General features: G+C 40.8%; 1 protein-coding gene across 1 annotated transcript in view; it reads right to left on the minus strand.

The window, feature by feature from the left end:
• TTC39B (tetratricopeptide repeat domain 39B) overlaps nucleotides 1–14,381 on the minus strand; it is a 129,940-nt gene that overhangs the window by 19,225 nt on the left and 96,334 nt on the right. Inside the window, 4 exon segments of the mRNA XM_045469755.1 lie at nucleotides 3,873–3,981; nucleotides 8,191–8,317; nucleotides 13,019–13,110; nucleotides 13,981–14,142. Of these exon segments, the coding sequence (XP_045325711.1) occupies nucleotides 3,873–3,981; nucleotides 8,191–8,317; nucleotides 13,019–13,110; nucleotides 13,981–14,142 (490 nt within the window).

The following is a 14,381-nucleotide window of genomic DNA, read 5'->3' on the forward strand; positions in this document are numbered from 1 at the left end:
ATACAGTGGAATATTATTTAGCCATAAAAAATAAAATCTCAGGGCACCAGGTGGCTCAGTCAGTTAAGCTTCCAACTCTTGATTTCAGCTCAGATCATGATCTCAACAGTTCATGAGATCGAGCCCCATGTCAGGCTCCATGCTGGGAATGGAGCCTGCTTGGGATTCATTCTCTCTCTCTCTCTCTCTCTCTCTCTCTCTCTCTCTCTCTCTCTCCCTTCATCCCTCCCTCTCTCTCTCTCCCTTTGTCCCTCCCTCACTTGTGTGCATGCTCGTGGCATGCACACTCTCTCTCTCTCTCTCTCTCATCTCAATATTCTCTCAATAAATAAATACAATCTTGCCGTTTTGCCAACAACACGGATTGACCTTGAGGGCATTTTGCTAAATAGTGTGATAAGTCAGTCAGAGACATACAAATACCATACATCTCACTTATATGTGGACTCTAAAACAAACAGGGGCCCCTGGGTGGCTCAGTCAGTTAAGTGTCTGACTTCGGCTCAGGTCACGATCTCATGGTTCATGAGTTCAAGCCCTGCATCAGGCTCTGTGCTGACAGGCTAGGAGCCTGGAGCCTGCTTTGGATTCTATGTCTCCCTCTCTTTCTGCCTCTCCCCTACTCGAGCTCTGCCTCTCTCTCTCTCTCTCTCTCTCTCTCTCTCTCTCTCTCTCTCAAAAATAAATAAACATCAAAAAAATTTTTTTCTTGGGGCGCCTGGGTGGCTCAGTCAGTTGTGCATCTGACTTCGGCTCAGGTCAAGATCTCACAGTGTGTGAGTTCGGGCTCCGCATCGGGCTTTGTGCTGACAGCTCAGAGCCTGGAGCCTGCTTCGGATTCTGTGTCTTCCTCTCTCTCTGCCTCTCCCCAGCTCATGCTCTGTCTCTATCTCAAAAATAAATAAAACATTAAAAAATTTTTTTTAACTTTTTTTTCTTAAATAAATAAAACAAACAACAAACAAAATAAAAACAAGCTCATAAATTGGCGGTTGCTAGGGGTGGGGCATGGGAGGTGGGAGAAATGGGTTAAGAGGGTCAAAGGTATTAACTTCCCATTATAAAATACATAAATCATGGGACTATAATGTACATGGTAACTATAGTTAATAATACTTGCATATTTGAAAGTTGCTAAGAGAAGAGATCTTAAAAGTTCTCAACACAGGGGTGCCTGGGTGGCTCAGTAGGTTGAGCATCCGACCTCGACTCAGGTCATGATCTCACAGCTCGTGAGTTCAAGCCCCGCGTCGGGCTCTGTGCTGACAGCTCGGAGCCTGGAGCCTGCTTCTGCTTCTGTGTCTCCCTCCCTCTCTGCCCCTAGCCCACTCGCATTCTGTCTCTGTCTCTCTCAAAAATAAATAAACATTAAAAAAAAAGTTCTCAACACACACAAAAAATTTTTTTGGTAGCTGTGTATGGTAACAAATGTTAACTAGACTTATAGTGTTGCATTAGAGTCCACAATACTGAATCATTATGGTACACATCTGACATTCACACAATGTAATATGCCAATTATACCTCAATTTTTAAAAGTTTATGATATATTAAGTGCAAAAAAAAGTAAATTAGTACACATCCAGGCACACTACGGTTACAACTATAAAACTAAGGCTAGTATGGGACAAACTAAAATCCTAAATTAATTGTGTTATAGTAGCAAAAGTATGGGTGACTTTTTTCACCTGAGTCTATCAATCAAAATTATGTGCTTAATTTTTTAACCATAAAGAAAATCTTATTTAACATTTCAACCTCATTCTGTTGCTCCAAATACAAAAATGATCCAAATGAGGTCCTCATCCCTGGAGCTATGTTCAATATTTAATTCCCCATGTGGAGAATATATTGAGTATGGAGCTAACCACTCCATCAGTGCCCATCTTTTTCCAGTTATGAAATGGGAGTTAACTGTTATAATTTTCTCTGACTTTTCTTGAACTTCTACGCCCTTTGCCATGTTTATCACCATGGAAGTTTTCATGTTACTTCTGTGGTTAGAACACTCCAAAGGAGGGGCACCTGGGTGGCTCAGTCCATTAAGCAGCCGACTTCAACTGAGGTAATGATCTCACGGTTCTTGAGTTTAAGCTCCTATCAGGCCCTGTGCTGACAGTGCAGAGCCTGCTTGGGCTTCTCTCTCTCTCCCTCTCCTTCTCTGCCCTTTTCCCACTAGTGCTTCCACTCTCTCTCTCAAAATAAATAAATAAACTTAAAAAAAAACAAAAAAAAAAAGAACATTCCAAAGGATAAGACCGTTATCTTGGGATAATACCTGAACGATTAGGAGGTTCAGGAGCAACACTTACAAAGGCTGCCATTTAATAGAATCATTCATCAAAAGATAAAGCCTCTATTTAAGATAACAAATCAGGCAATGTCAGAACAAGAAAACTTTGGATTTCATCTGGGTATCTTGGAATATCATCATCCCATTTTAAAAGAAACCAGAGGCCTAGAATGATGAGGTATGCCTTCCGGAGTCCCACAGCCACAGAGCTGGGGCTGTAAGCCCAGATGGCCTGATTCCCCTCCTACTATGCCAACTGCTTCCAGGAAATGGAGCTTTCAGCAAACTGGAGAGGGGCCTCCAGTACAACCAACAGCTATCACTAGAAAAATTAAATTGTGATAAAAGTTCAACTTGAAAACAATCTCTGTGTCTGCAAAAACATAACAGTCATCACAGAGCAAAAGGAGGCATGGAAAGTCACAAACTAAAACCAGAAGTACACTTGTGCCTTGTGCTGCTCTAAAGCTCAAAATAATTGTTCATCTTTTTCAGGTACGGACGTACTCAGATACAATTCACACACGGTCCAATTCACCCGTTTGAAGCACACAGTTCACTGGTTTTGAGTATATTATAGAGTTGTGCAACCAATACCACAATCTTCGAACATTTTCAACACTCCAAAAAGAAATGCCATACCCTTCAACTATCTCTCTCTCTCTCACACACCCACCCACACACACACCAGTTCTCCCATCCCTAGGCAACCACTAGTCCACTTTCTGTCTTTATAGATTTACCTGTTCTCAATATTTCATATATATGGAGTCATGCACTACGCTGTCTTCTGCAACTGGCATCTTTCCTTTAGACCCCGTGCCCCCAAGGCTCGTCCACATAGCAATGTGTGTCATTCTTCCCCTCTTCTGACTGCAATCACCCACCCTTGCAGCCCAAGTGCTATGTCCTTGTGATGCATATGAATTAACATGGGCAGATGTGCACAGGGAAAGGACAGGAAAGTGGAAAGAAGAAAGAAAGAAAGAAAGAAAGAAAGAAAGAAAGAAAGAAAGAAAGAAAGAAAGAAAGAAAGAAAGAAAGAAAGAAAGAAAGAAAGAAAGAAAGAAAGAAAGAAAGAAAGAAAGAAAGAAAGAAAGAAAGAAAGAAAGAAAGAAAGAAAGAGAAAGAAAGAAAGAAAGAAAGAAAGAAAGAAAGAAAGAAAGAAAGAAAGAAGAAAGAAAGAAAGAAAGAAAGAAAGAAAGAAAGAAAGAAAGAAAGAAAGAAAGAAAGAAAGAAAGAAAGAAAGAAAGAAAGAAAGAAAGAAAGAAAGAAAGAAAGAAAAGAAAGAAAGAAAGAAAGAAAGAAAGAAAGAAAGAAAGAAAGAAAGAAAGAAAGAAAGAAAGAAAGAAAGAAAGAAAGAAAGAAAGAAAGAAAGAAAGAAAGAAAGAAAGAAAGAAAGAAAGAAAGAAAGAAAAGAAAGAAAGAAAGAAAGAAAGAAAGAAAAGAAAGAAAGAAAGAAAGAAAGAAAGAAAGAAAGAAAGAAAGAAAGAAAGAAAGAAAGAAAGAAAGAAAGAAAGAAAGAAAGAAAAAGAAAGAAAGAAAGAAAAGATTTCCGGCTTTTGCTTTTCATACTTACTTTCATTTTGTAAAGCAGCCTCAGCCTTTTCAACAGTTACCAACAGATTTTCAGAAAGGTCTTTTCTCTTGCTCACTATTGGAAAACCATTCCAGACATACATCATTTCCTAATGAGGAAGAATGAAAAACCATTCGCAATTATGTGAGGTTATTCAATGTCCTTTACAACAAAGAAACTACTTCCTTGGTTGCTAGAGATCTCAAGACGACATTCTGAGATCATTCTCCTTAGCTTTCCTCATATGGAGTATAGTGCATATAATTTCCCCTTTTCTTGTTTTATGATATGCCTTTTTCCCTTTTATACCGTGAAGTAATTCAATATATATAGTATATAATGTTTTTACTGAAAAAATGTACTCATTCATTTAAGCATCTCCCGGCATTCAGTTCTTTTGGCAGATAATAGGTTACAAATACAGAAATAAATAGAATACTTTTAACTGATACTATAAACAATTGTTATTTGCGATAAATTTTTGTTGTTATATTTAAGTAAAGGGAAACATTTTAAAATATCTGCCAATTGTTTACATAAAATGTTTCCAAGGACTTCACTGGGAATGAACACAGAAAATATTTTAATGCTCTTTTATATCATTAAAAACATGTGACAGTCCAGCAATGCAATCCAATATGCAGAAAATGCATTCATTTAAAGGCCATATGGCTGAATGACAGCACCGAAAATGTAAACTAATGATTTCTCATTGCAAATTACGTTTCATAGGCTAACAGATGAGAATGTTTTTGGACCAAAAGCAAATATGCTTTTGCTTGAAAATATTTTTCTAACTTTCCTGGTAGTACAGTTCATATTTTTAAGGGTCTGAAATAAGCAAGATAATTAGTATCTTTTTAGAGATAAATGAATTTTAAAATATGATAAAGATATTGTTTGAACAGCTTCTCACAGGGAAGTAGTGGAAATGAGGAAAACACATTTGAGTGACAACAAAGTTATCTCTACTCTATGGCACTGAAAACTAAGATCATAACACTCTATTTTTTTTTTCTAACAGTTTCTTGTTGCTAACAATGTTAAGACCCCAACTTAATACTTAACGGAATAGTTATGTAATGATTTTTTTTAATTTTGTTTTTATCAATAGGCTCTTTTATCAGAAAGGGGCACCTGGGTGGCTCAGTCCATTAAGCATCCGACTTTTGGTTTCGGCTCAGGCCATGATCTCATGGTTTGTGAGTTTGAGTACCATGTCAGGCTCTGAGCTGACAGCGCAGAGCCTGCTTGAGATTCTCTCTCTCTCTCTCTCTCTCTCTCTCTCTCTCTCTCTGTGTCTGTCCCCTGCTCACACACTCTCTCAAAATAAATAAACTTAAAAGAAGAAAAAGAAGAAGAAGAAGAAGAAGAAGAAGAAGAAGAAGAGGAGGAAGAGGAGGAGGAGGAGGAGGAGGAAGAAGGCAAGCTCATATTTGAGATTTTATGAAAAATGGCCATTTGGTGAGATTCCTAGTTACCACAAATTCAAACCAATTCTACCCCCTTAAACCTGCAGAAAGAAGTGCAGTGAGTTACCCTTCCTTAAAACCCTTAATGATCAAAGCAGGCTATAGTTATGTACACACCAGCACCTAAGCTGTAGGGCACAGAAAGGACCATTATGCTTTAGAAAGTTCTTGCAAAAGTTCTATGACACAAAGAAAAAAATTCCCAATGCAGATCACTTGATAGAAATCAATCAGGAACAGATCTAAAAGCTGTATATGGTAAACCAGCAGCAGGCTCCCGTGTTAGCTGGAAAGGGGGATGTTTGGTCATTTTTGTGATTTGCATGGTGTTCCTGTTTTTATCTATGCTCGGATAGGACTGTAAAGTGATATTTTTGTCTCACTCCCTCACAGGCACAGAATAACCTGGTCTGACAGTGGTGCTCTCAGAGATATCTTAAGCAGAGAATACATGGGCCTGGGAACTAGGTACAGGCTAGCTCCTATCTGACACCTGCTGGGGGCTGCAATGCTCTTTTTCACAGACTATAGAAAGAGCTCCTATGAGTCGATGACAAAAAAACTAATGAAAACTTACATTAGTATATGAACAAGTCACAAAAGAAGAAATAAAAATGAATCAGCACACGAAAAGATGCTCAACCACACCAGCAGGCAAATGCAAATTAAAAGAGCAAAACACTGTTGGTAGAAATTTAAACCAGTACAGCCTTTCTGGAGGGCAATGTGGCAATGTTAAATAGTAAATGCATACACCCTTCAACCAGGAATTCCATTTCTAGAAATATTTCCAGAGAATTATATGACCATGCACACACACACACACACACACACACACACACACACACACAAAGTAAGTCAGGAAACCCCAAAGGAGGACTACAGATGTCAGCTTGCACGTAACGGCTTTTCTATGGGATGTGACACCTACGTAAAACCAAAGCCCCAAAGAGCCAGAATAATTTGAAATATTCAGGACTTTTTAAAGAAATCTCCATTAAGAAAATTTAAGTTGAAATTATGCTTTCATGAAGCCTAGCCTAAACAGCGTAACAATTAAGAATGTGAGCTCCAACTTGTACCCCAATGTTTATAGCAGCACTCCCAACAATAGCCAAATTATGGAAAGTGCTTAAATGTCCATCAACTGATGAATGGATAAAGAAATTGTGGTTTATATACACAATGGAGTACTACGTGGCAATGAGAAAGAATGAAATATGGCCCTTTGTAGCAACGTGGATGGAACTGGAGAGTGTTATGCTAAGTGAAATAAGCCATACAGAGAAAGATAGATACCATATGGTTTCACTCTTATGTGGATCCTGAGAAACTTAACAGAAACCCATGGGGGAGGGGAAGGAAAAAAAAAAAAAAGAGGTTAGAGTGGGAGAGAGCCAAAGCATAAGAGACTGTTAAAAACTGAGAACAAACTGAGGGTTGATGGGGGGTGGGAGGGAGGGGAGGGTGGGTGATGGGTATTGAGGAGGACACCTGTTGGGATGAGCACTGGGTGTTTTATGGAAACCAATTTGACAATAAACTTCATATATTGAAAAAAAATACAAAAGGGAGTATATGTCATACAAAAGATGGTACAAAACAAGATCTGTTTAACTTCAGTTGTCTGATGAATTAAAATAAAGCAAAGACCCAGCAAAAAAAAAAAAAAAAAAAAGAATGTGAGCTCCAAAACTTCACTGCTGAATACAACAGCCTCCAACCAATTAGGGCACTTGAGCACGGAAGTGTGGCTATTCCAACCTGACATGTGCCTTAAGAGTAAAATACACACTAGATTTCAAATAATTAGAACAACAGAAAAGAATATAAAATATCTCATTAAGTTTTTATTGGTTATGTGCTCAAACAGCAACATTTTACATATACTGGGTTAAACAAAATATATTCTTAAAATTATTTTAATTTTTAAATTTTTTTTTACCTTTTAATTTTTAATGTGGCTGCTAGAAAAGGCAGAAGCATATACGTGGCTTGCATTAGAATTCAACTCAACTTCAGGGCGCCTGGGTGGCGCAGTCGGTTGAGCGTCCGACTTCAGCCAGGTCACGATCTCGCGGTCCGTGAGTTCGAGCCCCGCGTCAGGCTCTGGGCTGATGGCTCAGAGCCTGGAGCCTGTTTCCGATTCTGTGTCTCCCTCTCTCTCTGCCCCTCCCCCGTTCATGCTCTGTCTCTCTCTGTCCCAAAAATAAATAAACGTTGAAAAAAAAAAAAAAAGAAAAAAAAAAAAGAATTCAACTCAACTTCAATTAAGCTGACTCACATCTCTGCCTCAATTTCCTTATCTATAAAATGGGGCTATAAAGAGAAAGTACCCTTATGGTTACTATAAGAATTAAAGGATACATTTTTTAAAATAGGCTTTCAAAAAATATTAAATGATATATATTTTTTTAATTTTTTTAATGTTTATTTTTGAGAGACAGAGACAGAGTGCGAGCAGGGGAGGGGCAGAAAGAGAGGAGACACAGAATCCGAAGCAGGTTCCAAACTCTGAGCTGTCAGCACAGAGCCCGACGCAGGGCTCAAACTCATGACCTAAGCCAAAGTCGGATGCTTAACAAACTGAGCCACCCAGATGCCCCTAAGTGATATATTTTTAAAATACCATAATGCCTAGAACATACCAAGTGGTCAAAAAACATTAGCTATAATTTTTATGATTATTCCATTTTTAATAATTTTTAAATCTTCGCCTTAGGAACACCCTTACAGTGGCTTTTAATTGAGTTAAACTTCACAGCAAAAGTTAGGTATGCTCCCTGCTGCTACGACAGACAATTTATTTCTAAAACACAAACAGTAAATAAAATAAAGGCAGATACCAGGGCGGGCAAGACGAGCTTCACAGGTGCAGGCAACGAAGAGGAGTAACGTCGAGACTTCCTCACAGCAAACTTCTCGGTGGGGATGGATTTCCCTGCAATTCTCTGCTTCAGGCTCTCCACCTGTCTGCAAAGAGCCCAACCCCAACCCCAGCAACAGGTCATTAGAACACATACGTTACTGACACCCGCAGTTTCCACGCAGTGCTCCCCAGAACGGCAGCATCGGCAGTATCTGGAAATTTGTTCCAGATGCAAATTTTCAGACTCCACCACAGACCTAAGATCAATGACCCCAGAGCTGCACCCAGCAATCCAGAGGCTGGTGAGTCCTCCGGGTGATTTGGATGTGTGCTCAAACATGAGAACCACTGGGGGCCCCTTGGTGGCGCGGTCAGTTAAGTGTCCACCTCTTGGTTCGGGCTTAGGTCATGAGCTCATGGTTGTGAGACTGAGCTGTCCCCCTCCCCCGCCCCCCACCTTGGACTCCATGCTGACAGGGCAGAGCCAGCTTGGGATTCTCTCTCTCCCTCTCTCCCTGCCCCTCCCCACTCACTCATATGCATATGCACACTCTTGCGTGCTCTCGCTCCCTCTCAAAATAAATAAATGAAGTTAAAAAAAAAATGTGAGGGGCGCCTGGGTGGCGCAGTCGGTTAAGCGTCCGACTTCAGCCAGGTCACGATCTCGCGGTCCGTGGGTTCGAGCCCCGCGTCGGGCTCTGGACTGATGGCTCAGAGCCTGGAGCCTGTTTCCGATTCTGTGTCTCCCTCTCTCTCTGCCCCTCCCCCGTTCATGCTCTGTCTCTCTCTGTCCCAAAAATAAATAAACGTTAAAAAAAAAAAAAAAAAAAAATTAAAAAAAAAAAAAAATGTGAGAACCACTGATTGACACACACTTCCCTCTAGTTAACTTAGCTCATGTCTTAATCTATCAAACACAATCAAAGAAATCTAGATATAAAATTGGCAATCTTCATAAGTAAGCAGGAAAGAGTCCCAAGTATTTACTTACACTGTGGATGCCCAGGGAAAGGAAAAGTGTGCATGGTACATTTCCTATTCCTATCTATTCCTACCTATTTGCTATGGCACAGATCTGCAAGAATAATATGCCTCAAACACAGCCGTTGACTAACGTACTCTGGGCAAAAGTTTACCAAACACTGGTTATTTTGAAAATAATCAGCTAAGGTCGTGCACCATGTTTACAAACTTCCTCTTAAAAGTCTAAGGAATCCCAATTGCGAAATTCGCAAGCCCATAAAAATGAGCATAGGATGGAGAGACCCCATGTTCCCAGAGCACTTTCTTATACACAAATTTATAAGTGCATCCAACAGGCTGCTGCTCAGCGAAATATCCAATTACATCACTGAAAGAAAAGATGAAACAAGAGACAAAATACTACAATAAGAGGACAAGATTGTGTTCGGTTATTTCTGGGCACAATTTGGGGATAGGAGTTTTAAGGCAGAATGCTCATGATTGGATTGATGTTCGGTCACATCAGTGGAAGAAGCGGTGGAAATGTGAGGCGGGGGCTGAGGGCGGAGGACAGGAGCGTGTACTGCACAGGAGACCGCAAGGTTTGAACACTGCACAGGCTGTATGAAGAAAACGCTCATTTGGGCAACTCTCCTCTCATTGTCCTGACAAATTAGATGCTGTCATACAGCAGACCTCGAGCTTTCTCCTGAAAATGAGACTGATTACATGTTTCACAGAAATTACTTTGATATGAAGAAAATTCATTCTGAGGTGGAAGAAATAAAAGAGAGACTTAAAAGACTTCATTGTATCTTAATATTCCATTCCATTCCTTTTGTTGTTTGTGGGAAACAAGAACACACATTGTACCAGTAAGAGGCGGCGTTTTTCATACCATGCCTTCCACTGAGGTTGATTCTACAGTTAGCATACATGGTCCTATGTTCAAAGAGAGCTTTCAAAAAGAAGATGAAAAAGCGGTCCTAGTCGTATCTTCAAATCTGCTCTGACAAGTCTGACGGTTCGGCTAAGATGTTATTTCTCATAATGTGGGCACAGAATGCAGTACTCCACGTAAAAGGTTTTGTCGTTAGTTATGTCTGAAGAATGTAGCAGGGCTTCTCTGTTCTTAACTTTCTCATCTCCAGGGCTCATCTCCTCCCCTCTACCAGAGCCAGCGGGCCCCGCAGTTGCAACTTTTCTACTCAAAGCACAAACCCAAGCACACCACTCTGAATACCCTTCTCTTCATTCTAACTTGGCTGCTCTAGTAAGACTTTCAGTCTACTTGCCCTTCAACTTTCTCCCTATCCGCAGTCTCCCTCCCTCTCCCTGTTCCTCCATATGCCTGCTTAGATCGCCCTGTCCTTTACGGCCGCACTCAATGGCCTCAGACCTAAACTCCCTTGTCCTCTGCCTAGTCGCTACACTCACCTGGCAAAAACCCAGCTCTGGATGATGTTCAGTGTGCCTCTTCCCTGCACCTGCAGTGAGAGCTGACGGGTATCTCCGTAAATTCATCAGCACCGCCTTCAGATGGGCCCTTGTGCTACCTGCCATTCCTCCTACAGTTTCTCTCACCACCTCACTGTCCCGCTCTCTGCAACAATTGACTCCAAACACTCTCCATCCCCCTCGCACCTCCAGCCCACTCCTCCCTCTTTCAATAGATGACCCTGACTCCTCCTTTGTAAAGAAAGACACAAGTTAGGAGATGGAGGACCCTTCCTTGCATATTACAACACACAAGCTCGCCTGCCTCTGCACCTATCCTGGGCTTCCTCCCTTCTGATCCAGTAGAGGACCCGGTCCTCCTCCTAAATAAAACCAACCATGCCATCAGAGCTTTGGATTCGAACTCCTCCTGCCTTTTCAGCAAACTTACAAATATCAATTATCCTATTTCTTGCTTGTATGTGTAACTTCTCTTCTTCACTTGGATCTTTCCCAGTGGTTTCTAAGAATGCTCACAACTCTCCCATTAAAACATTCTCTGTCATGATATCTCCCTCCAACTACCAACGCTCTCTCTCCCCTCCCCTTCATAGTCAGAATTATCCAGGGATGCATTTATACTCAACTCTACATTTCCCTATGTCCCATTCACCCTTCAGCCACCTCCAGTCTGACTTCCACCTCTACTCGAGTACGTTATCAGCCCCTGCTAGGGTTACCGAGGATCCTGTCCCTCTGTCTTGTGTTTAAATGGAATATTGTGTGTTGTGAGATGTATTTTGAGTCACGCTTGACCTTTCTTTTCTTTTGGCCTATGTACAATTGACCCTTGAACAACATGGGGGGTGGTTAAAGGCACCGACCCCCACAGAGTCAAAAATCCACATATAATTGGGGCTCCTGGATGGCTCAGTTGGTTAAGCGTCCAACTTCGACACAGTTTATGATCTCACCGTTTGTGGGATCGAGCCCCATGTCGGGCTCTGGGCTGACAGCTCAGAGACGGGAGCCTGCTTCGGATTCTGTGTCACCCCCTCTCTCTGCCCCTCCCCTGCTTGCGCACACATGCTCTCTCTCTCTCAAGAATAAACAATAAAAAAAATTTTTTAAATCCTTAACTTTTTGACTCCCCCAAAGTTTAACTACTAATAGCCTTCTGTTGAGCAGAAGCCTTATTGATAACAAACAATTGGTTAACTCATATTTTCTATGTTGTATGTATTAATACCATATTCTAACAATAAAATAGGCTAAAGAAAATCTAAGCAAATCATAGGAGAAAATACAGCATCAGTATTATACTGTATTTATAAAAAAAAAAAAGAAAGAAAAAAAGGAAAAACCTGCGTGTAGGTGGACCCACACAGTTCAAATTCATGTTGTTTGCGGGTCAAGTGTACATAAAATGTAGCATAATGTCCTATCAAATATCACCTTTTGGCTCTTCATTTTTTTTAATATGAAATTTATTGTCAAATTGGTTTTCCATACAACACCTAGCGGTTAGCTCTTTAATGTGCAGTGCTCCTTCCTGTAGCAGGGTCATCTCTGGTTTCTGTTCCCCTGGTCTGAAACTGTATCACTGCAAGTCCCTCCTGCCCCAGCAGCTCCTCCTCCACCTTCAGACACCACCTCACACTCGTACCTCTACCTTCTTATACACACTTCTCCTCCCATTGGGGGATGGGCCGGGGATAGCGGGTCCTGTTGGCGATGCAAGTTATTATCAGCTTCTGGCTTGCTAACTGTGGTCCCAGTCACCCCGAGCGGAAAGAACACCAGGTTTGCTCAGGAAGACAGAACACGGTGAGTTGAAAATGCTTTCACATGTCCAAGTGAAGGGGGCAAATGGAAACTGGATATACAGGTCTGAAGCTCAGTCAGGAGATCTGAACTAGGGATGTAAACTTGGCCTGGCTGAGATTTCCTAAGGTTGAGGCTCTAAGACATCAACATGTAACAGCTGGATAAAACAGGATGAGTCTACAGAGCTACTAAGATGGGATGGCAACAAAAGTAGGAAGAAAAAATTTACTCAGGTATTGTAAGTTTGCAGTTATTTGCGTGACTATTTCATTGATGTCTGGTTCCACTACCAGATCATAACCCAAGGACAGGAGCCACGCCTGTTTATTCAGCACCTCACACGGTATCCTTCATACAGAAGGTGCTCAAAAGTAAGATTACAGATGATTTATGGATACTTATCTAAACAAAGCTAAACAGATTAGCTCACAAAAGACCTTCTACGAATATGGTTTTAAAGGTTCCTGCATCAAATGAGTAGAAATTAAAGAAAACATGAAGGTAACGCATGGGAGGGCACTTAGGGGAAAAGAAAGAGGTGTTCGGGATCCCCGTTACAGCAACGGTGCCCTGCTTACCTGAATAAGATTACTATATCCTCTTTAGTTGCTACGACATCCTCCTCTGGAAGCATACTCAAAATTGCAGCTTTCAAGAATACGTATGTTGCCTTCAGGAAAAGAAGAAAAGCAGCTGGTTATAGGGCATCTCTAGGTACATGACATTTCTATCTTGCAAGTCAGGAACGACCTGCAAACTGTCTAGATGTAATACTTAAAAAGGCATCAAAGAAATAAAAGGAAATGAAGTCTTATACTGCTGTTCCTATTGAGAGTAACACCTTTCAGTTAATTTTGACCATTTTCCTATTACATAACTGTCATGTTCATGGGCGAGAAAGATCACAGAATGAACAAGAAATATGCACCTCATTTCTCCCAACTTCTCACAAATAGATCAGAATTAATTTGAATTATGAAAAGCTTTGGGGCGCCTGAGCGGCTCAGTCAGTTAAACATCCGACTTCAGCTCAGGTCACGATCTCCCAGTTTGTGAGTACGAGCCCCGCATTGGGCTCTGTGCTGACAGCTCAGAGCCTGGAGCCTGCTTTGGATTCTGTGTCTCCCTCTCTCTCTGCCCCTCCCCTGCTTGCGCTCTGTCTCTTTCTCTCTCTCTCTCAGAAATAAATAAACATTAAAAAAAAAGAAGAAAAGAAGAGCTTTGTCATAAGGGCATCATAAAATCTACAAAAAAATTATCAAAGGCTATTGATATTTAATAACTTTTAAATGTAAGTGCACTTCATCCTCAGAGGTAAAGCTTCTTCGTTTAAAAGGACTGTTTGGATGGCTTTTAGAGCATGTAGTGCTGAGGGATAGTGCTTATCAACAGTAGGTACTTAATGCCTATTTCCTCCAACAAACCTCTAAGTTGAGAAAATAATGTTAATGTCATACTACTGAACAAACAGTCCTAAACAAAAATTATCCTGGACACTTATTAGCAAACGGGTAACATCAATGAAAGCTTAGCACTTTACCTTGGACCATTTACTTTCTTTGCAAAGCAGATCGGAATAGTAATATGCCTCCATCCAGTTTTGTTGAAACACATAAATCCACATCAGCTCCCAGTAACAGAGATGGTGAAACTGTTTCCATTCTTCTTGAACTGAAATGCATTTTCGAAGTATCTCTTGTGCCTATAAGTCAATTGCATAAAGCTGATCATCCAGATATTAGACAAGGAGGTAATAACCTAATGGAAAAATACATAAATCACTTTGTACAAAAAGAACAAAAGCATAACTCATTAAGCCACTCAATGTGATGATATATGTTCCTTTCCCTACATGCCATGATACAATTAAGTTCTGCCTCTTGATTTAGCTTCCTGAGGCGGCTGTGGAACTTTATAATGTGGGAGTAGTGACAATCCTTC

Source organism: Leopardus geoffroyi, chromosome D4 (assembly GCF_018350155.1).
Source record: "Leopardus geoffroyi isolate Oge1 chromosome D4, O.geoffroyi_Oge1_pat1.0, whole genome shotgun sequence".
NCBI lineage: Eukaryota > Metazoa > Chordata > Mammalia > Carnivora > Felidae > Leopardus > Leopardus geoffroyi.